Source organism: Drosophila teissieri, chromosome 2R (assembly GCF_016746235.2).
Source record: "Drosophila teissieri strain GT53w chromosome 2R, Prin_Dtei_1.1, whole genome shotgun sequence".
Lineage (NCBI taxonomy): Eukaryota > Metazoa > Arthropoda > Insecta > Diptera > Drosophilidae > Drosophila > Drosophila teissieri.
The window spans coordinates 7,110,785-7,130,592 of NC_053030.1; the positions used below are offsets into that span (position 1 = coordinate 7,110,785).

At 40.5% G+C, this 19,808-nt stretch overlaps 3 protein-coding genes across 5 annotated transcripts; 1 reads left to right on the forward strand and 2 right to left on the reverse strand.

The window, feature by feature from the left end:
- Positions 1 to 1,737: 1,737 nt before the first annotated feature.
- LOC122613609 (synaptotagmin-1) lies at positions 1,738 to 11,163 on the reverse strand. Of its 2 annotated transcripts, XM_043787852.1 has the most exons (6): positions 10,911 to 11,163; positions 4,809 to 5,016; positions 4,148 to 4,544; positions 3,853 to 4,087; positions 3,292 to 3,789; positions 1,738 to 3,009 (listed from the first exon to the last, which is right to left on the reverse strand). In XM_043787852.1, the coding sequence occupies exons 2-6, from the start codon at positions 4,994 to 4,996 to the stop codon at positions 2,837 to 2,839; spliced, it is 1,491 nt and encodes a 496-aa protein (XP_043643787.1). In that variant the 5' UTR covers positions 4,997 to 5,016; positions 10,911 to 11,163; the 3' UTR covers positions 1,738 to 2,836. The 2 variants fall into 2 exon arrangements, with proteins under 2 accessions (XP_043643787.1, XP_043643786.1); XM_043787851.1 differs by lacking the exon at positions 10,911 to 11,163 and having other exon boundaries at positions 4,809 to 5,617.
- Positions 11,164 to 13,611: 2,448 nt separating this feature from the next.
- On the forward strand, positions 13,612 to 14,446 carry LOC122613715 (cytochrome b5). Its single transcript, XM_043788032.1, has one exon. The coding sequence runs from the start codon at positions 13,775 to 13,777 to the stop codon at positions 14,186 to 14,188; it is 414 nt and encodes a 137-aa protein (XP_043643967.1). The 5' UTR covers positions 13,612 to 13,774; the 3' UTR covers positions 14,189 to 14,446.
- A 176-nt stretch (positions 14,447 to 14,622) lies between these two features.
- Positions 14,623 to 16,467, reverse strand: LOC122613714 (class E basic helix-loop-helix protein 22). Of its 2 annotated transcripts, XM_043788031.1 has the most exons (3): positions 16,371 to 16,467; positions 15,091 to 15,689; positions 14,623 to 15,030 (listed from the first exon to the last, which is right to left on the reverse strand). In XM_043788031.1, the coding sequence occupies exons 2-3, from the start codon at positions 15,660 to 15,662 to the stop codon at positions 14,904 to 14,906; spliced, it is 699 nt and encodes a 232-aa protein (XP_043643966.1). In that variant the 5' UTR covers positions 15,663 to 15,689; positions 16,371 to 16,467; the 3' UTR covers positions 14,623 to 14,903. The 2 variants fall into 2 exon arrangements, with proteins under 2 accessions (XP_043643966.1, XP_043643965.1); XM_043788030.1 differs by lacking the exon at positions 16,371 to 16,467 and having other exon boundaries at positions 15,091 to 15,740.
- Between the last annotated feature and the right edge of the window lie 3,341 nt (positions 16,468 to 19,808).

Sequence of the window (19,808 nt, forward strand, 5' to 3'; positions counted from 1 at the left end):
AGTCCAAATGGCGTTGAGATAGACAAAGAGTGCGACGAAATTAAAAATGGAATTTACTCGTTAGTCGCATTTCCAGTTTATTGCCAACTGACTTTGATGCGAAGAATTATCGGTGAAAAATTGATAGCTGCAGCTCGGAAAGGAATCCGATTGCGATTGCCAGCGAATAGAGTGAAAAATTTTACAAGCAGCGACAATTGGCAGACAGAGTGCATCAATAAGTCAGATACGAGTATGTACATAATCTGAAATGCATGGTAAAGCGAATGCTTTATGAGGACAGCATTCGATCCTCGACATTGACTCCCACATTAAACTAAGGCTGGAAATGCAAAAGTTTAATAGAGATAACAGAAAATACTGTAGAAATAAAAACATAACAACACAGGAAAGTATTTTAAAAATGTACAATTATTTTAAAACATTTGTTAAGAAATACTTTAGTTTTACTTTCTACAGTTTATTGAGCCCATTATTAGACCATCGATCTTGGCCACAACTTAAAAGAGCATTGTAATTGATTAGAGAAACTTTTTTAAAAACTAGAAAGTGGTTACTTTGAAAAGCATGAAAACATGGGGAAATGGGGAGTAAATAATTTATCTATCCTTGCCCTGTCTTCTGCGTTTATCTTTGAACCCATTTTGAATAGACTATCGGTCAGTTCGCTTTTGAATCGCTTTCGGGTTCCCATCGTCATGTAGTTGTCGACTTTGTTGGAATCCCAGACGAATATACACGGTGTCGTTTAGCAAAACTAAAATTATCACTGGGGAAAAGATTGCGAACATTTTAAAATGTGTAATATGTTGGATAACTATCCCTAAAATTAGGCATATCATCCTATATACATATATACCAGTCAATTTTATGATGCTTATACTGCTTTATACTGATGCATAATTTTTTGATCTAACATTTTTGGTCTATTTCAAACAAGGCTCTTCTGTAAACGAAGTACATTTTTCATTAATAATAATAATAATAATAAAAATAATAATATTATTAATATTAATAATATATTTTCCAAATCGAGTTTTACTTTTTCTTTATATGCTCCCATGTGCATATCCATGTCGATTCCCTTTCGACGCCACCAATTTCCGGCACCCCCTCAAAGATGCCTTTGTAGCTTTTCCTAGGGCTTTCCACACCCCCAGGACATGGCTAGGGCTACTTATGCCCGCCTCTACCTTCCAAATTGAATGAAAGCACATTTTGATTGAAAAGGAAATTTACGGTGAACTTATACAGACACAGACGGGAGCCGCAACAGTTCGCAGGTCCTGGGGCATGTCCTGCATGGCTGCTTTAACATCCAATGTAGCGTTGCCCTTCGTGGCTCCCGGCGGATTTATCAGTCAATTTTAGAAAATTAGTTAACGGGTTTGCCGGAAACTTTTCTTTTTTGCACGCCAACTTGGCCAACAAGTTCACTTCGCCCACCAAAAAATTTAAGGCTCAGTGTCCACGAAAAGGGGAAAACGGGGGCAGGGATTTCTTTGGTTTCGTTCCACAGAAAGGGAAACCTCCAGCGTTTGAAGTTGATGCCTGAAATTAATTTACGGTTGGTCAGGGGAAAGTTTGATAATTAACCTCAACGTGCACTGAATAGCGTGTAACCCAAATCTAGGCTCAATAGCAAAGAAAAACAAATTTATTTTCTAAGATCTAAGAACTTTATTTCACATGGATAAGAATAGGTATTTTGCGATTATGAAATACATAGTGCGTTTAACCTATATCTACTGTATAGACAAAAATTACTGTAATCACTACATTAATAATAATGCATATAAGAATCCTTTTATTTGGATACACATATTTCTACTTGCTGTGCATATGTATATGTTCAACAAATTGTTATAATGCGAGAAATCAAACTACAATTCTGTTACTTTTGTGCCCTCTGTGCCCTGAAACCATTACGTAACATATAAAAGTAACTTGAAAATCATCGCTTGCGTCCTATATTGTTTTGGTAATTTGTTTACGGTAATAGTTTATATTTTAGGTACATCTTGACATTTCTGACACATAAAATGTATATGAAATATATATTTTCCTTTGTTAATTGATACCGTACAAAGCACATTCATTGAGTTATATTTGGCCATGTTTGAAACTATTGGTGATTTATTGTGACCCTCTGTTTCGACTCCCTATCCTTCTTAAAACGTATCCCTGCAAGTTCCCTTATGTCAATAAACTTTTGGTTAGTAAATCGCCAAATGCGTGTTATACATTATTTATATGATATACTTGTGCAGCTATATTCACAATAATAGGAGTGGCTTTTATATAAAAAAGGACCATTACTATTTTCATAATGCTTGTTATTTTAAAAACGGGTTCCTAATTTTCACACTCTGTATTTTGTTAATACGTTTTAATTTTGATGTACCAATATAGACGTTAGAGTGTAAAAATATTATTTTCAATTTTAAAGAGTTATTTGCAAAAGCTCGATCGGAGAAAACGAAACTTTAAATATGTTTTCTTCCGATCGTTGAAGCGTTATAGATATACTATATATATGTATTTATACAGAATATATATATAATTTATTTTGAATTAAGTGATTCTATCGCTTTACAGAATCTTGTAATGTTAATAACATGTTAGTAACATGTAACGCAAAAAGGGTTCGAAAATTCACTTCATTCACATTTCTACACGCATCCAAGTCACCAACCATCAGTGTCTCTTATGAGACACAATCCAACAGGATATTTTGGTATTTTAATCGACTAGAACCGAGTACACACACATCCTTTGAAACTAGGATGGCATCGGCGGAAATACTGGAAAAATACCTTTACAACAATACAAAACCCTAGTTCTTTGAACTTTTGGCTGCTGTGGCCAAGTTGTTTGCCGGTTCTTGCAGGGGAACCCATTGAGCCGTAGCATTTTTGGCGCGAAAAACTTCTTCAAAAAATATCTTTTCCTCGGTGCGTACTTCGGGAGAGTTTCCAATGAGAGTTCGTCCTAAAATTTCACTTGATCCTGCAATACACATAAAAAGAATGATTATTTCTACAAAAATTACAACGTATATGATATTATTATTGCATTTTTCTTTAAAATTGTCTCCTGGAACTATTAAGGAATACACAAGAGTTGAAAATTTACCAACACAAATTCTACAATGATAACAAGTTTAAGTTTCAAGAAATTTTAATCTAATTTCGATAAACTTCTTTCGAGAGACGTTTAAAGTGTTTATTTGAAAAGCAATCCAATAACAGCCAGAAAAGGAAGTTAATTCAATAATAGTTCACTACTCACCCAATAGGCCATCGTGGACGACGGCGAATTCCAGTACACAGTTCTTTAGAGTCTCCTTGGCCACGTCGAAAGCAAGAGCCTCATTGTAGACGGGGTTCAGGGTGCCCCTTTGGACACCCGTCTTGCGCTTCTTTATCTTTTTGCCACCGGGACCGAGGAGGGTTACCTTCACATACGGATCCGAGGAGTTGCGGGCATCGTCGACAATCCGCAGATTTCGTGCCTTGATCAGGACGACCATCAAACGCTCCGCTGAGGGCAAATAGGCCAGGGACACCATTATGTCCCCCAGATCCACTTTCATATCTTGGGCCGAGGCAGAACTAAGAGGAGTCCACAGTTTCAACTGCTCACTGAGATCCAGGTTGGCCAAATGCAGCTTACTTCCTCCGATGCAAACGTGCCGGGAATATGCGTCAAAGTCGTACAGTAAAATTTCCACAGTGCGTTTGTCAATTACTCCGGCTGTTACCTCAAAAACGAACTGCTCGTCGAACACTGAGAGGATATTATTTTGGATATTAACGTAAAATCCCAGTACAAATATTCAAAGCTATTCACCTGGATTCAGGGTCCTCTTGTGTATACGCGTCTGCCAAAAGTTCTTTTTATCCGGCAGCAAGCGGACTTTGGCATAAGGGTCGGCAGTTCCACTGAACTGCCTCGGTTGCAGGTTCTGGGCCTCCAGTAGCCGAACATTTAGCAAACCTCCAACTGGATCGTAGCCGATGCTCACGTGCAAATTACCCCGAACTTCGTTGACTGAAACTGGGTTGAGGGTCTTCGGCTGCGAGTGCTACCAGATAATAGAAAATAAAATACATATTTCCAAAATAAGAAAGCCGTCTTCACTCACACTCCTATACAAGGTCATGTCGATCTTGGTGTGATCCAGCTTGGCATTCATGGAGGACACTCTGGGCCGGCTGGGATGCATGGCCAGGACCACATGCTTCTCGGATCTGGCGATGGGCACCGAGGTGGTGGAGCAGTACGACAAGGTGTTGGACTTCAGGCTGCCGGTGGGTGATGTGGGTGTGGGCGGTGCGGACTCCTCGGTGGTGTTGGACACTTGTTGCTGGATGGCTGCCGTGGATGTGACGGAAGCCGGCACCCAGAAGGCCGGGTCATTGTCCTCGCTTTTCAGCGAGGTGGGGCTGATGTTGCCGGCATTTCCACTGCTGTATTTCCCACGCGGTGCCTCGTTTACGTTGTCCACATTGTAGCCTACGGCACCGGCAACCAAAGACTCCCTGTTAAGGCAACGAAAACAATCATTTAAAGGTTGGTACCACCAAGGGTGCCCCTACAACTCGAACTGAATCTGGAACAGCTTTTAAGCAGGTTTGCCATGAATTTTTGTTTTACAAACTGAATTATTCCCTTGGGTTTGAGAGAAAAATAAATTAAATTAAAAAGAAACGAAGGGAATGCGTTGTTCGTATACGCTCACATTGAGATGGAGCTCTTTAATATTATTTGTATTTATTATATTATTTTTTTTTAGAGACACCCACCTCTGCTGATCGTCATCCTTTTCGTTCGCGGACTCCAGGAGATTCTGTTCGAACCAGTTCAGGCGATAGCGTTTGGAGCAGGTGGTATAGAGGGCCGCTCCAACAGCGGAAACAACGAGGAATGACACAGAGGCATAAACGCCAATTTGGGCCAGTGAAATGTCCTCCTCACGTATGACAATGTCCATTTCTCCGGCTGAGAGTGAGTCTGGAAAAGAGAAGTAATGTGAAAGGATGCAGACACTCCTTACTCCCAAACACATGAGTAATGTGGTAATGTGGGTCAATTCCTCGGCCTGACCCCGCATCTATGTACATCTCTCCACCTGCCTAATGATACCCAATCTAGCCATAAAACATTCATTAGCAAGTCAGGACCTCGGGATGTGTGTCTCATAAATAAATCAAAGCTTGGGGCCCCACGTTCGACATTCATCTTCTCCGCTCCCTGGCTTTGTGGGTTATTAATTGACCGGCTTAAGGTGGTGGTGTTTGTGGGGCATCGGCACCGCAGAATCCTGACCACCGGCACGTGCTCACTGCCACCCACACTGCCAGCTGCAAGGATCCACCAGGAGGCTAATTGAGGTGCCGTGCTTTGTCTTTCTCAGACCGCAACCACACAAAATTGCCATAAAGGCGACTCGGCCTCGGTTAGTTCGCAATTAGCCGAGCAAACTGCCAGGTGACCCTCATCCTCATCCCGAGAAGTCCTACAAAATCCGCCAAATTACACCCACACTTAAAACAAAAAACTGCCGTAGAATGTGCGTCGTTAAACCTCCTTTAACACTGCACAGTTTTGTAGTTGCGGCTCTTTTTAAAGGTATGTGATGATTAAAAGAAAATAAAACTGTTTATCCTTGTATTAATTAAAGTAAAGTTTTAGAAATGCGATCTTAAAATAACACTAAGTCAAAGGCTAATCTACCCATCTTTATGCATTTTGAATATAATTTCAACCGCTATTACTAACAAATTTCGAAATTACATTTAAAGGAAAGAAGTATTTTCATTAGGAAAAGGCACTATCTTGCATATTAAAATGTGAAAAGCTTAAAACAATTTTCTGTGTACAATTAATGTAAAGGGCGCAGAGAACTGCCGAGAAGATGAAGCGCGGTCTGTTGAAAAAGCAAAAATGTATAGCCGACTTGTTAATTAATTAGTATATTTATATTTGAAAGCCACCTTTGGATGAGTCCTGCGCCTCATTTCTTACCTCTGACCCTTTCCCTTCCCCAGCCACTCCGCTTTTTCTGGCCAATCTCTGCAAATTTACTTTTCGCTCATTATTTATTTACGTCTAACTTTTGTTTTGGGTCTACGGTTTCTTTTATGGCAATTGCATGAGGTGTGTATGCGGGTTCAATTCCCTGTTTCCCTCCTGCCATCTCTTAGTTTCTTGGAAAATCTGCGGGAAATGATTTATGTGCCCTTATGTGCAAATAAGTGAGTTGGGGTCCTAATGGGGCTGCTTGGAAAATTTATGAAATTAGTTTTAATTTAAACTTTGACAGTTGCGAAGATAAGCTGCAATGGCAAAAGACACAGCAGTAAATTAGGTGAAACTCGCGCAGTAGAATTAAAGCGCTTTGAGTAGACATTCCCAGTAAAATCAATTTCCCAGTCAATCGCCCCTAAATCCGCCGAGAAATATGGCAACATGCCAGCCTGCTGATATCACCTGCCGTTTTTTTAGGATAGGCGGCTCCTCGCTTTTGTAAATCACACATAACCCAATCAATGTCAAATTGAGCAGATCGCTCTGCCACACCCCACATCATCAGTCAGCCATTCAGTCAGTCAGTCAGTCGAGGTGTCCTTCTGCGCCGCCTGCGCGAGTGTCAGGATGTGAATGTCAGGTCATATCCTGACACTCGTATCCCGCTCAAAATGTACTACCCTTACTCTAAATGGCATGTGTAATATTGTAAAAAATATTTTTTAAAAAGTACAGAAATACAAATATATTGTCATAGTCTTACAGTCAGTCTAACTAACTCCACTTACTCCAAAGCAGAGTGTTAAAACAAACAATTATTTTCCAAATCCATTTTAATAGCTTATGCTGCCAAATTCTTTGAAAGGGTATTTTAAAAAATCTTTCCCAGGTTTCCTTTTTGGGCCCAGTATTTGCCCACATGCATCATTCACACGTGTGTGGGCCTGTGGGCATAGGGATTTATTGCTCCCGTCATAAATTTTAATACAGAAACCGCGCTTAGGCCCTTTTGGCCCTGTCTGGCTTGGTATTTGGCTGGCTTTGTAAATCATTTTGCGGCATAATCGGGCGCATTTTCACTTTTCGCTGGAACCGCTAGATAAGACCGCACTACTTCCGCCTGCGATTTTGTTTGCGTCGCAGCAAAGTCAAGGCCAGAAACGCGTCCCTCAAAGTCCCCTAATGTGTGGACCGAGCGACTAAAATTAAGTTTATCTAATCGATAAAACCAGCCGAATGGTTCATTGAATGCCTGGGAAAACGGTGGGTGTGCTGGCCAGCTCATTCCCGTGATTTCCCCCAGCTTTGGATGGCGATTTCATCATTCGCGCTAAAAAAAAAGTATAGATTAAGATGCCTTTCAACGGTAGAAACAGCAGAGCTCTTGAATTGCGCAATTATGGCAAATTATGCTCATTAGTCTAATGATGTGTTTTGTGACTCGAAAGCTCGAGGAATGGCCCCAGCTGCCAGTCCAAATCCACGCCCTGCTGTTTTTGCAAAGAATGTGGACAATTACAGCAGTCAGCAGGGCAAACACCCTATTATTCTGTTGCCAGGGAAGTTGGCTGGGGATGGGACTATTAGGTTGAAAAACTCTTTAAAGCAAAGAAAAAAGCGAGTCTTATTGCTTTGCAGTAAAAACAGCCTGATAGATTGCGCCTGTTCACGTGGCAAAATGTGTCTACAGAGCGGAAGTAACTTAGCTCACACACAGCAGCTCGTTTATAAGCTAAACAAGTTCCATTAAACTATCATTTCCCTTTGACTTCCGGAAGTACTTTGCCCTATCCTGTTATCCTTCCGGCCTTCCGTAGCCATTGTTTGGCTTATCCTGTCGTAGAGCATTGCGAAAACACTGGCCGGGTACTGGGTGCTCACCTGTCCCTGGCAACAGTAATTAGATTACGACATTGAATCCACGAGAATGCGCGTGTTGCTGATGTCCTGGATTGCACTAGACAAAGAGAGACCAGGACTAAACAATGGCAACTGCACACGGCACTCAGAGAAATATGGCAGCACGCAATCTGCCAACAAAACGAATAAGCTGCAACTAATTTACACAAATGTTCTATTTGAATTAATTAAAAAATATTAATAATTTGTGTATACCAACTGCCAGTTTTGTAGGCTATTCAATGCCAAATACAAGAAAGAAAAGTAATGTAAATATTTTACATAAGCCATGGAGCTATTTGCAATGTTATTTTGTAGCAACTTTCACTCTTTGTTATTGATTTTGTCGGCTTGTGTTTCATAAACTCTGCCCAGTTGCATAAGCAAGCTTATGAAGGCTCCTGCCGCCCTAGAATCCATTAGCTCGTGTCCTTCCTCACCTGCGTTGAAGTTTCATTTGGCTTCAACCCATCCAGTGCAGTTCACACACACAGTCCCTGGAGCAACAGATGAAAAACCTTCGGTTAGCATAAACAAGCAGCACAAGCTAAACTAATACACACGGCGCGAGGGCCACAGTGTCCTCCAGGATCCGGAGGTCCTGGCCGTCAGTAATCAGGCATCAGCAATTTGTAATACGCGCCAAATTGACACATTCGAGGCGCTAGTTTGTCCACATCGGCCACATCATTATCACCCCCGTTTGCCCCCCTTGAGTGCCCGTAGTATGTCGGCTTTTGTTATTCGAGTTGATTATCTGCCACCGATGGCATCGCGAGTCGTGGTCCTCAATGTCAATGGGATCGGCAGGGCAAATGGGAGGCTGACCCCAACGCCGTCTCTGCTAATTAGCCATCAATGAATATTTATAGCTTATGGCGGGGATAAAGGGGATGTACTATAAGCATAAAGGCATAAAATGATTAATAAACTTCTCAAGAAGAGAAAATATCTTGCTACTAGAAGGTTTTGTCTTTTGCAAAGTTTCGATTAGTGCAACTATGATTAGTATGCCTCGATTTGTAAACTAACCGAATTCCTAGTAGATATTTGTAAGAAATATTTGAGCCAAAGGTCACAGCACGTTGCTCAGAAATATATTTCGATGAAAACATCACATTCAATAAGTACAGACATTTTTAAAGTCAAAGATCAACTACAGATAGCATGTGTAAGTCATGCCAATCCTTTCACTGTCATTTGAAAACACGCCAAAGCCCTCTATGTGCGATAAAAGTGGAATAAGAGATCCCATTAAAATCAACAACCATATGTCACTTCGCCACAGGCCATTAAACCATGGGATCCGACCGGCGGGACACGGAAAATATTGAAATAAAAAATATAAGAGAGAAACTGGCGAAAGCAAGATAAACAGCAATTTAATAAAGTGACCCAAAGTTATGCGCCTCAAGTCCAAAGGCGGGAGCATAAAAACAAACAATAAAACGCTCATTAAAACGCTGAAAATGCCCAAGAAGTAAACAACGGAAAATGTTTACATGCGCTCTCGGGATGGCAAAAAAGAAAAATAAAAGAAAAACCATGTCCTGGCGAGGGCTACGGAAATAATAAGTGTGATATTAATACTCGTGTTTGGAACAAAGGGAAACCCGCACGGCTGGCTATGTGGGTACAAAGGAGCCAAGGGTGGCGGGTCACAGGCTAAAGAGCTGCCAATAACTCAACAAGTTAACAAACATGGCTGCCTGTGAGCTTCTTTATGGCCTCGTCAATTTTTCCTGTGGCTTCTGGCGACGTTTTTGCATTAAAAATGCATTAATCTTTGGACACGGGATAAATATTCATGGCCTCACGGCCAGGGATGTCTATAATAAATGCACTTCTTTAGTGCAGCCTGTTGACTGCCTGACACGCAATATCCCAGGCCCAGAATATATATGACGAAGGTCGCTCGATTCGGCTACGGAATGGAGGTCGAGGGTCACGGCCACAAGCGGGTGTTTCAAGGACATGGTTGTTGTGTTTGAGTGGCTGCCAGCGTGGCCAACACGGCCAACGTTTCTTGGCTGCTCCACCAGGTTAAACAGCCCGCGTCTGAGAAATTCCGAACGAAATACTCACTGTCTTTTCAAACGGAATACGGAAATACGACATTGAGAAAGGGATCCCGCACGTTTTACAAACGCTCTCCACTAATTAAATGAAAGTACCTTTGCTTTCAAAGGTTTTATCACGCCGAATGCGCATCGTGCTCCACGTGGCGTATACGCAATGCAATCTTTTTAATCAGCAATCATTTCTACCGCGATGAGTGTTTGAAAACAACTCTCGCTCAGCGAAAGGGAAACTCATTTTCCAACGCAAACAATGTTCTACAAATCTGATTTGGATCAAAGGATGTGACGTATTTTCTGATATCATATTACTTCTAATGCGATGCATTTAAGAGATTTTATTCAAGGCTTCTTTAAAATTTAAAAGGTGAAGCCATTTATTGCATAGAACGCCGAAAGTAATAAAATTTTTACATTTTACAATTTTAAGCAAATGGATTGAGTGTTTAATGTTTGAATTAAACTTTCTGAAAGTTACAATAATTGTGTATTGCCAACTCCTATGCGAATAACAACACATCGCACACTATCCTCAGTTTATGTTTCGTTGTTCAACTATTTCACTTAAAATATTTCTTTAGAAAGTCGAACAGAACTTTTCACAGGACGATTTGCAAAGAAAAAAACCCTAGCTCAACTTTTACAATAAAAGTTTGTCAGCTTACTCTTCCTTTTTCGTCTAGAAAATCAATTTACTGGTCCAACAAGTTCAAATTACATTCGCTGGACGAAACCATTGTTCAATACAGATTTCAGTCGACTTCAAAGCAAATACAACCCATTAAATATTGATGGCTTGTTTTCGTTTTCGAAACGTGACTTAACTATTTTAGCAAATTATACAGCGAATTCATATGTAAATTGAGTTCGCACTGATCAAACAGCTGTGTCAGCACTTACCCCTTGAATATTTGCAAGTCGGTGACGCAGAGCCGAATTATTGAAATTGCTGCATGCAATTTACCGCAACAATATGTTTACGAAATCCTTTTGACATCCAACGTGGCGTATGCTCAATTTGCTCTACGCAGAGTAACGCATACTGTGCGTGCTGTGTGTTGTTAACGAGTTTTCGTAGCAATTTCCTTATTAGCAGCTTTTATTAATTTGTAACTCAATAATCCCCTGCGCACACTGGTCAATTACATCAAATAAATGTTGCAAAGTAAGGAGATAACTGAAAACGGTTGAATTTTCCCCTTTTTTTTTGGTTCACGCGCCTCAACAACTTGGCCAGAGCGTTGCTGAAACTCGACTGTGTTGTTGTTCGCCAAAAATTACACGCAGTTACCCGATGTCATGTTCCATCACACTCACACTCTCGCACCCAAAACACAGATGGGCCGATGGTAACACCACACAAATGCAAATGGGAAACTTCGAGTCGCAACGGAAATGTCCTTTGCATTCCCAGTTTAAAAAAAACTATTGTTTGAAGCAAAATGTAATTTCTCACTTTCCACTCAAACATATATAGAGTAGAAGGTAATAATTAAATATGGGGCGCCCGTTTTAGCCAAAAAGTAATGCAACGACCGGAAGGAAAAGCCTTTCCTACACAAAAGCTTCCCAAAGAGCAACAGCTGGCCAATTTCGTAAAAAGCCCGCGAAATCCCAAGCGGTTAATATTTAGACCCTTCCCAAAAAGCTTGAAGCTTTCTAGAATTTCAGTTACTCCAGGCGTTGCCACCTATATCTTTAATATTTTTATTTGTAGCTGTCATATAATATTATTATCAGAATCATTGTACGTAAAACAAAAATATAAGCCTGTTTTTTTATATTATTTTATTTGCGTATTCATTGTATTTAGTATTAATGAATTGCAGTTATCCTTATCTTTTTGAATATGTGTATTGTTTCCTTTTCTCGTTTTGCAAAACCAATTTTGATTATGGTAAAAAAGAAAATAATACTAATAATATATATTTGTTGAACTTTGATAAAAGCTTATTATGGGAAAAAAAAACTTTAAATACAATATAAGAAGAAACAAATGAATGATCACCATTAATTCTGTCCGTGGACTTGAATTTTTTGGTTTTGAAACGTCCTAGTATTATTAAGCATGATCTAAGCATTTTTGCAAAAATCGTCAGACCTAAATTATAATCTATATATAATATTTCTAGACAAATTTGATAGCACTAGTCAATTATTCAAATGTTCTTGTCACAGAAAGATTCGCGTTTTCCGAAAAATGTACGCAAGCTCGCAAACACGCACATTTTGAATGATAACCTCTTACACCTGAATGAGATTATGGCTTTGCTAGCAATGTTAATCTCAGCCTTTTTTTAACGCTCGAAAGATATTTAATATGGTTATATCTAGTCTCTGTAAGCCTCAAAGTCAAAGTCAAGTGGTTTAACCCAGCTATAGAGCTCATTCAGCTACGACTTTGAATATTTTTGCGGTTTTAAGTCATTATTTAACGCAATGATGCTGATCTTAGCACTGAGATGCTGGCATATTAGATTTCCAAATCTTGTAGAAGCCACACATCAAGCTTGAACTCAATTGAAAATAATAAATGATCAATAATAAATAACAATAACAATAATAACAATAACAATTGAATCGTGACGTCTTAAAAGTTATTTCTTAAAAATGTTTTCCTATCGTTTTATTTCTTTGAATAATATTTATGTTATATACTGCGTAATTTGAAATATTTCATTAGCTTTGCAATATTTTCTATTTATACAATACAATGTACGGAATATATGAACTGCGTTCTGTCTGGAACTGAATAATGGGAAATTAAATAGTCTGAATAATTTCATCAGACCCTTAGTTTCGTAATAGTTATTGATTAAACATACTCACTCCATGTTAAATAAAAATCTTTACCATGGTTCAAATAGTTCAAAAGCGTGGCATCATTTTCAAATCCAATCCAATTTCAAGTTCAAAGTTGTAGAGAGCGATAATGGTGAAGTCATTATCTCTGTTCCCATTCAAGAATTTAGAACATTTAAACATTTAAAACGTCAGAGGCTTGACACAAATCTTGGATTTTTGGCGAATTAAAACGCATTTAAGTATTAAGTCGAATAACTGCAGGCTATTAACCCAAAATGTATTTTGATTGCCTTAATGACCGAAGATCAAACGGTTCGAGTAGATGTAATTGATTCGCCCGGAGCACGTTTGACTTGTGCCAATAAATCAAATGTAATGCTGATAAGCGCGTTAAGTGCCTCCCTTTTAATAATTGCTGGCCCATTAAATTCATAAGGTAACAAGTAATTAGCTCATTGAGCAACCCGATTTCAAGAGAAATGTATAAATTATGCTCGTCTTTACGAGCATATTCGGAAATTGACTCATATACTCGCACATGCGAGTGCCCACAAAACATTATTGCACAATCTCTTGATCTCAGTGCAATGCCTAGCCCTCCCGTGAACATGATTGCAAACGAGTTTGGACGTACATATATGTATTTATATATATAATACAGAAACCGATCTGAAAGAGCCTCGCTTCTCTGGACCCGAAGCCTTATCACCATGCTTTCGGTCGATCGATCGACTCACGTGTTGTCATTTATAAAACGATTACAATCCAAGGCATGAATGACACTCCAGCACCGGTGGCTGAACATGAAAGACACTCAAGACCCCAAGTGAAACTGGAATTGAAACCGACCAAGCAGAACTCAACTTGACTCGACTCCCGGCTGTCTGAAGTGATCGGGCGGCGTTACAAATCGTTGTATCAGATATTGGTAAAAGTGAAAGTAATTGCATACTTACAACATGTCATCCGCGTTGACGAACCTCTTGCAATCGCTGAGGATTGTGCCCTTGGGCCACGGAAAGTCCAGTAACCAGGTGGTGGTTGTGCCGAGCAAGAAGGAACGCCTAAAGCTGGAAGATCTTCCGGAGATCAGTTTGGAGGAGGTGGCCCAGCACGACAGCTTCGACGACTGCTGGGTTGTGATCTACGACAGAGTCTACGATGTGACGCACTTTCTGAGGGATCATCCCGGCGGCGACGACGTCATCATGGATCACGCAGGCCGAGATGCCACCATCGCCTTCCATGGCACAGGACACTCTGGGGATGCCATCGAATTGATGAAGGACTTCTTGATCGGCCAACTTCCCACCAAGCAGCACATCTTTCGCACTGGCAAAAACAAGGTTTTGTCCCTCGGCATACCGGAATAATAATATAGTGCTAGTGCCAGCCGATTTTGCACCGATCGCCTTCGCCGCCGTCCTCCATGTCGTATATGTCTATATATACTTTTAGAGTATTCATCGACTAGTTTTCTACTACTAGTTGTAATCAGCTTATTTCGAATTCCGCTAAACGGCTTTCGCTTAATCATCAAAAACCATGCAACTATGTACGAGTATGTTTATATGTTAAATATTTTTGCCAAGACTTGAAACGGATCTAAGATTAAATTATTTTTATTGTGAGTGTGTTCTTTCATGTTTGTCACTAGCTGATTATAATGGTTGGTTGGGTTTGCAGCTTGTTTGAGTGTTTGAAACGAATTGTTCACTTGCCTGCTGATTCAGGCAAGTGTGTGGTTTTTATCAGTGCTGATGGTGACATGAATTTTCCAATCCTAAGTACACATACTACGACATACTCTCTACTTCAATAATACTTTATTCGTTAATATTCATCTTACACGTATCGGTTGACATTAGGTAAATGCATAAATAAGAAATGCTTATGACAAAAATAAATATCACTGAACAGATTTTCACTTGGCTGCTCTGATAAGAGGCTTCATCAACTCTATCAACCTTCTTTCGTCTGACTAGTACACAAGTATTTGGCATTTTCCTCCCAATTGACATAAAAGTATTGCTCATAAATGGATTGCTTATCAGTTGAACCGTGGTTCGTGGAGGTTCGTACTCGAATTTAACTGCTGCTGGTCGGTGGTTCGTTGTGAGGTCCTTGAAGGAGGGCCTGCAGCTTGGCAGCCGCCGGAAAGGCGCCCAAATCCAGTGGAGCTGCTCCCGTGGTGCTTTGTATATAGGCCAGTAGTCTATAAATAAAAATATATATGTTAGTAATTCTATTTGCGCATAGCTATGTATTCTGTTACCTTCTCAACTCTTCGAGGGCATTTTGCTGCATTAGAATATAGTTCTTAGCCAGCAGCAAGGTGGCTATTTTCGACAGCTTTCGCACAGACGGCGAATGGGCATAGGGAATCACACTTCTCAGCTCATCGAGGGCGTCATTCAAATCGTGCATCCTTCGTCGTTCCCGGGCATTTATGTTCAGCCTCACCGTCTTTCCTTGGCGGTTCTTCTGCTTGCCACCGTTGGAGCCACTTCCGCCGGCGCCACCACTGGACACGGCCACCGTGGTGGTGCCACCGCTGATGGCAATGGCTGCGATGGCGGCGGCCGTGGGACTCAGTGGCTTCTCGGGAGCACTGGGTCCTGGTTTGTTCTCGTCCGTCGGTGGCTGCTGGGACATGCCCATGCCCTGGGCATAGAAGCCACCCAGACCAACCGATCCAAGTGGAGTCCGACGGCCGGGGACGCTTTGTGGTGGGCTGGCGGTGGGCGCAGGATGCTGGCCACCAAGCATGTTGGCGGTGGGAGGTATTGGCATGTGTCCGTGGTTGGGCAGACCGGGAAACCCAAAGGCCAGATTCGAGGGATCCATTTATATTGCTTTAGGTAGCTTTTCCAGCTGTGAAAAAAAGGTTGATGTGTGAGGGATGTGTAATCTTTTAGAGTAGTCCTTGCGTCTCAAAATGATTGTGTTGCAGGGTTGCACAAGGATACCAATAAATAGGGGTGGAAACTCTCGCTGTTCGCTAGCGCCACCTAACGGAATTTGTTGTACTTATTGGGTTATCATAGCTTTCCATAGGTGAAGCGCTTATTTTGTACATTAAAACAGAATGGCTCAATACATTTAAAAAACCTCCTAGATATTCCTTAAATTTAATTAAAACCGCGCACAATTTAAGCTTTCTTTAAATACAAAACCAACATATCAAGCCGTAGTCAGATTAAAACGATAAATTTATATTTACTAAAGCTGTTCATAGGTGGCGCTGTGAGTGGACCAATTTTGAGGGATGTTTTAAAATTATTAAAGGGCTCAGCACTTTTGTAAACAATAAACTTTAAAATTGAACGTAAATAATATATTTGGCAGTTATTAACCCAGCGAAATGGATTATCAAATATGCAGGAATAATATGCAGCACTTTATTTAACTTGCTGTTAATTCATGACACACTTAAAGGATTATTCATTTAAATTAACCACAAATCACAAGTTTGCCGGTGCACGAAGGGGACGAAGAGCACAGAGAACGGTAAAAGAAATTGCGGATTTAAACATTTTTAAAAATCGCACGCACCACAAACCAGGCAAAAATTAAAATGCGGCTGCTGCGTCAGAGGATTCAGATCCTGAATCGCAATCGGAATCGGAATCGATGCGCGAGTGTGAGGTGCCCGGCAACAACAGAGACGACCGCGATTTTGTGGTGGGTTATAGTAGTCGCATAACGATTTTCCGAATTTCTGATTTTTCTCCGCTCGCTCGCTCTCTGTTTTCCAATCGCCCGTCTCTTTCGCTCTGCCCGTGCGACGATTATAAACTTTTTGCCACCGACGCCACCGTCGCCGTTTGGTGTTAATCTCTTTCTGCAGAAGGAATATTATGAGCCACTATATAAAAATGTGGGTCGGGAGTTGACGCCGGTGGTTGACGTTTAGTGGTTGGGCTCGCATAATGCAGCATCCACACCAATACACACAGCAGGACTATTACCAATACTCGCAAAGGTGAATGAGTCACAGTTTCAGCACTCAAAAAAAAGGGAAATATATAAAGCTTAAAACATTTTTAATATTTCATATATAGGCTACACAAAACAATAATATTTTTTTTATTAATTTACAATAAAAAATGAGAATAAATAAATAGATGTTACAATTACTATGTAATAAATATAATAAATACATATACATATGTACATTGCTTGCCTTATGTGATATGTATATTATTAATTTGGGTATTAATCATTTGGTTTTGCTTAAACTTTTAAATTTGTTTAATAATAATCAACTATAACCACACTTGATTGTAACAAAAACTAACTAACTTTGCTTTAATTGTTGAATATTATTTGGTGCAGGCACAATTTTTCCAGGTGTAAGAAGTTTTTAATGCCTTGCCCTGTCTGTCCGAAAATTCATTTTTCTTGTTGTTCAGGATTTTTATCGCTTCGCTCCTTTTCAACCCTGATGGCCCATCACCACCCCTCGCACCCTGAATCCGCCAGCAGGCCCGCTCCTTTGTCTGTGATTTCAATTTCCATTGAAACTGAATCTAATCACATGCTCACTGCCTGCTGATCCTGGGCCGCCTGGCCAGTCCTGGATTCCTGTCCTAGGGGGTTGAACGAGGAGCGAGGAACAAGGAACAAGGAATACGGTATATGGAATACAGCCATAGCCTGTGCATCCTAGCATTTCGCCTATATGGCATACAGCATAGCACAGAGGATGCCGCATCTGCATGGCATTCTCTACGTGAGCGAGTTTGTGCGTTTGCGAGTTGCCTGGAAATTATGGTATCGCATTGTTCAAAGCTGGAACAATGCCATAAATGGCACATGCCAAATATTTTCGTTGGCAAAGGCATACGCTAGAAAAAGGTATGGAACATGATCGGAGCTCCTAAACAAATCTGGGCCAAATTTTGATTTATTAAATTGTATTTATTAGTTTCATGCAATCATGGGGTTGGTCTAGTTTTTATAAGTTCGAAATATACAAAGACTCATTTTTAATAATATTTTGGGAAGTGTTTTCCATTAAAAAGGGTTTTTAAATGTTCTTTGTACCCATGTTTGTGTTTTTTGGAATGTTCTGCTTTGGTGAATTTTTAAAAAGGAGAGTTTTAATAAACGGTAACCAAAAATTATTCTTTTCAAGGATGACAAGATAAATATTTTAGCTACATAGAAGTTTTGCTAATTTAAAACGTTTTCCATAATACACGATTATCTATTATCCATTAACTAAGAACTCTAAACATTTATTGTAAGTTTAAGCGATCGTTGCAATATTGGCTGGTAAATTTGAAATAACTTTTCGCAGATGATATTTTTGAACGTATCTTCTTGGTTTTTCTACAAGTTTCCTAGCTAAAGCAGTTGTTTATATCCAGAGCCAGCATCTCTATCCTGCTGTCAACTGCAATGCCCACTAATGACTTTCCACACTTCAGGCCTCGCAGGACATTTACGTATGTATTAGTGCCGGAGTGTGTGTGTGCTTGGAGCTGCCTGCAGTCGTTTAGTCCATAGAATAAGTCAAACTAGGAGCACGGGCGACAGAGCTAATGACTTCGCGCATGATAAATTTAATAATTTGCGCTGGCAACTTTACCATTTGGCCTTTGTTTGCGCTCCCTCGTTTCGTAGGGCAGTTTTTGTGTCAGATGTTCGGGGCAGCAGTCACCGTATGCCATTATTTTCAATGAAATCCGGAATCTGGACAGCCCCTCTAGGCAATGCACCATTTGCAGCGTGATTGTGAGAGTTCTTTCGGGTTTCGGGTTCGAGTTCGGGATCGGGTATATTTGCAATCGCAGTACACTCACCCTTGGAGTAATTGTTCTGGGACTAATTCAGTTTATATATGCAGCATTTACATTGCAATTTACGGCGCTTCAGCTACGGCCAACAAAGTCATTTCGACTTTCAACCCCGGGCCAGCCGAAATTTAAATTCTCGGTTTTTTCATTTTATGGCCACATTTTTATCAATCCATATACATATAGATGGGCATTTGTCGCTGGTCCGTATCCGGGTCCCCGGATCCCCGAATCACCGAATTCCCGGATCCCAGGTCCGGCAGAGGCAATGAGGAATTTCATTATAATTTGCATAATTTATGCGCGACCGTGATTTGCATAATTAAGATTTGTACATTTGTGCATGCCAGTCATCATTAGCTTAGGTTCCGCACTGCGGACCAATTGTAAATGGCTGGCCCAGGGATTTTTTGGCTCGTACCTCGCGATCCGTCAAGGGGTTGTCATGGGTTAATGGATGACCCACGAACTAAGCAGCGGGTGTTCCCATAAGTGCACCTATTCAATATATCTATCTATCTAACTATTAAATCTTGGGAAATTATTCAATACCAAGCCCAAGACATTTACCTAGTTCTTTAATATTTCGTAGTAAATCTTAATTTTAAGGTATCTTTCATTCGAGTTGATGGGAACTTACAACCCTGACTTTTTCGTCAGGCAAAATTACAAATGCAAAAGCCCAGAAACCCAAACGAAACCCCAATTTAATGTTCGGGTATGCGCAAATTAGGCAAAACCATAGAATCCTTGGTTCTGTGGGGCTTGGCTCGAACTAACAGCACTCCATGGGGCAATGAGAATCAATCATTAGCATTTTATTGTTGGAAACCCAATTTGGCACATTTATGAAGAGGCGTTTTCTGCCCCCCGCTCTGGCTTGTCCTCTCTGCGGAGATTCAGTTGATTCCTGGGTAGATGGTATATGGTATCTGGTATCCTAACCTTATTATCGATGTGCTTTCGTTATATTGGCAATATTTATGACAGCCCATGACGGCTCGCCTAATGATTCCCCAGCGTATCGTTTTCAAGGTAGCACTTCCGATCCCCAGGCCACAGACACACAAGAACGCACTCTTGGCACTGGCAGTGCCATATTTTATTTGGTTACTTTTATTGGCAGACGTCAACGAATACAAAAAATGTGCCAATTGTACGCTGGGGAAATCGCTGCCGACTTGCGTTC

Coding starts and splice junctions, on each gene's coding strand:
- LOC122613715 (XM_043788032.1), top strand. CDS start 13,775: ATGTCATCCGCGTTGACGAACCTCTTGCAATCGCTGAGGATTGTGCCC.
- LOC122613714 (XM_043788031.1), bottom strand. CDS start 15,662: ATGGATCCCTCGAATCTGGCCTTTGGGTTTCCCGGTCTGCCCAACCAC. Junction 15,031..15,090: donor GCCCTCGAAGAGTTGAGAAG/GTAACAGAATAC, acceptor TTTTATTTATAG/ACTACTGGCCTATATACAAA.
- LOC122613609 (XM_043787851.1), bottom strand. CDS start 5,116: ATGCGGGGTCAGGCCGAGGAATTGACCCACATTACCACATTACTCATG. Junction 4,545..4,808: donor AAGGATGACGATCAGCAGAG/GTGGGTGTCTCT, acceptor TTGCCTTAACAG/GGAGTCTTTGGTTGCCGGTG. Junction 4,088..4,147: donor ACATGACCTTGTATAGGAGT/GTGAGTGAAGAC, acceptor ATTATCTGGTAG/CACTCGCAGCCGAAGACCCT.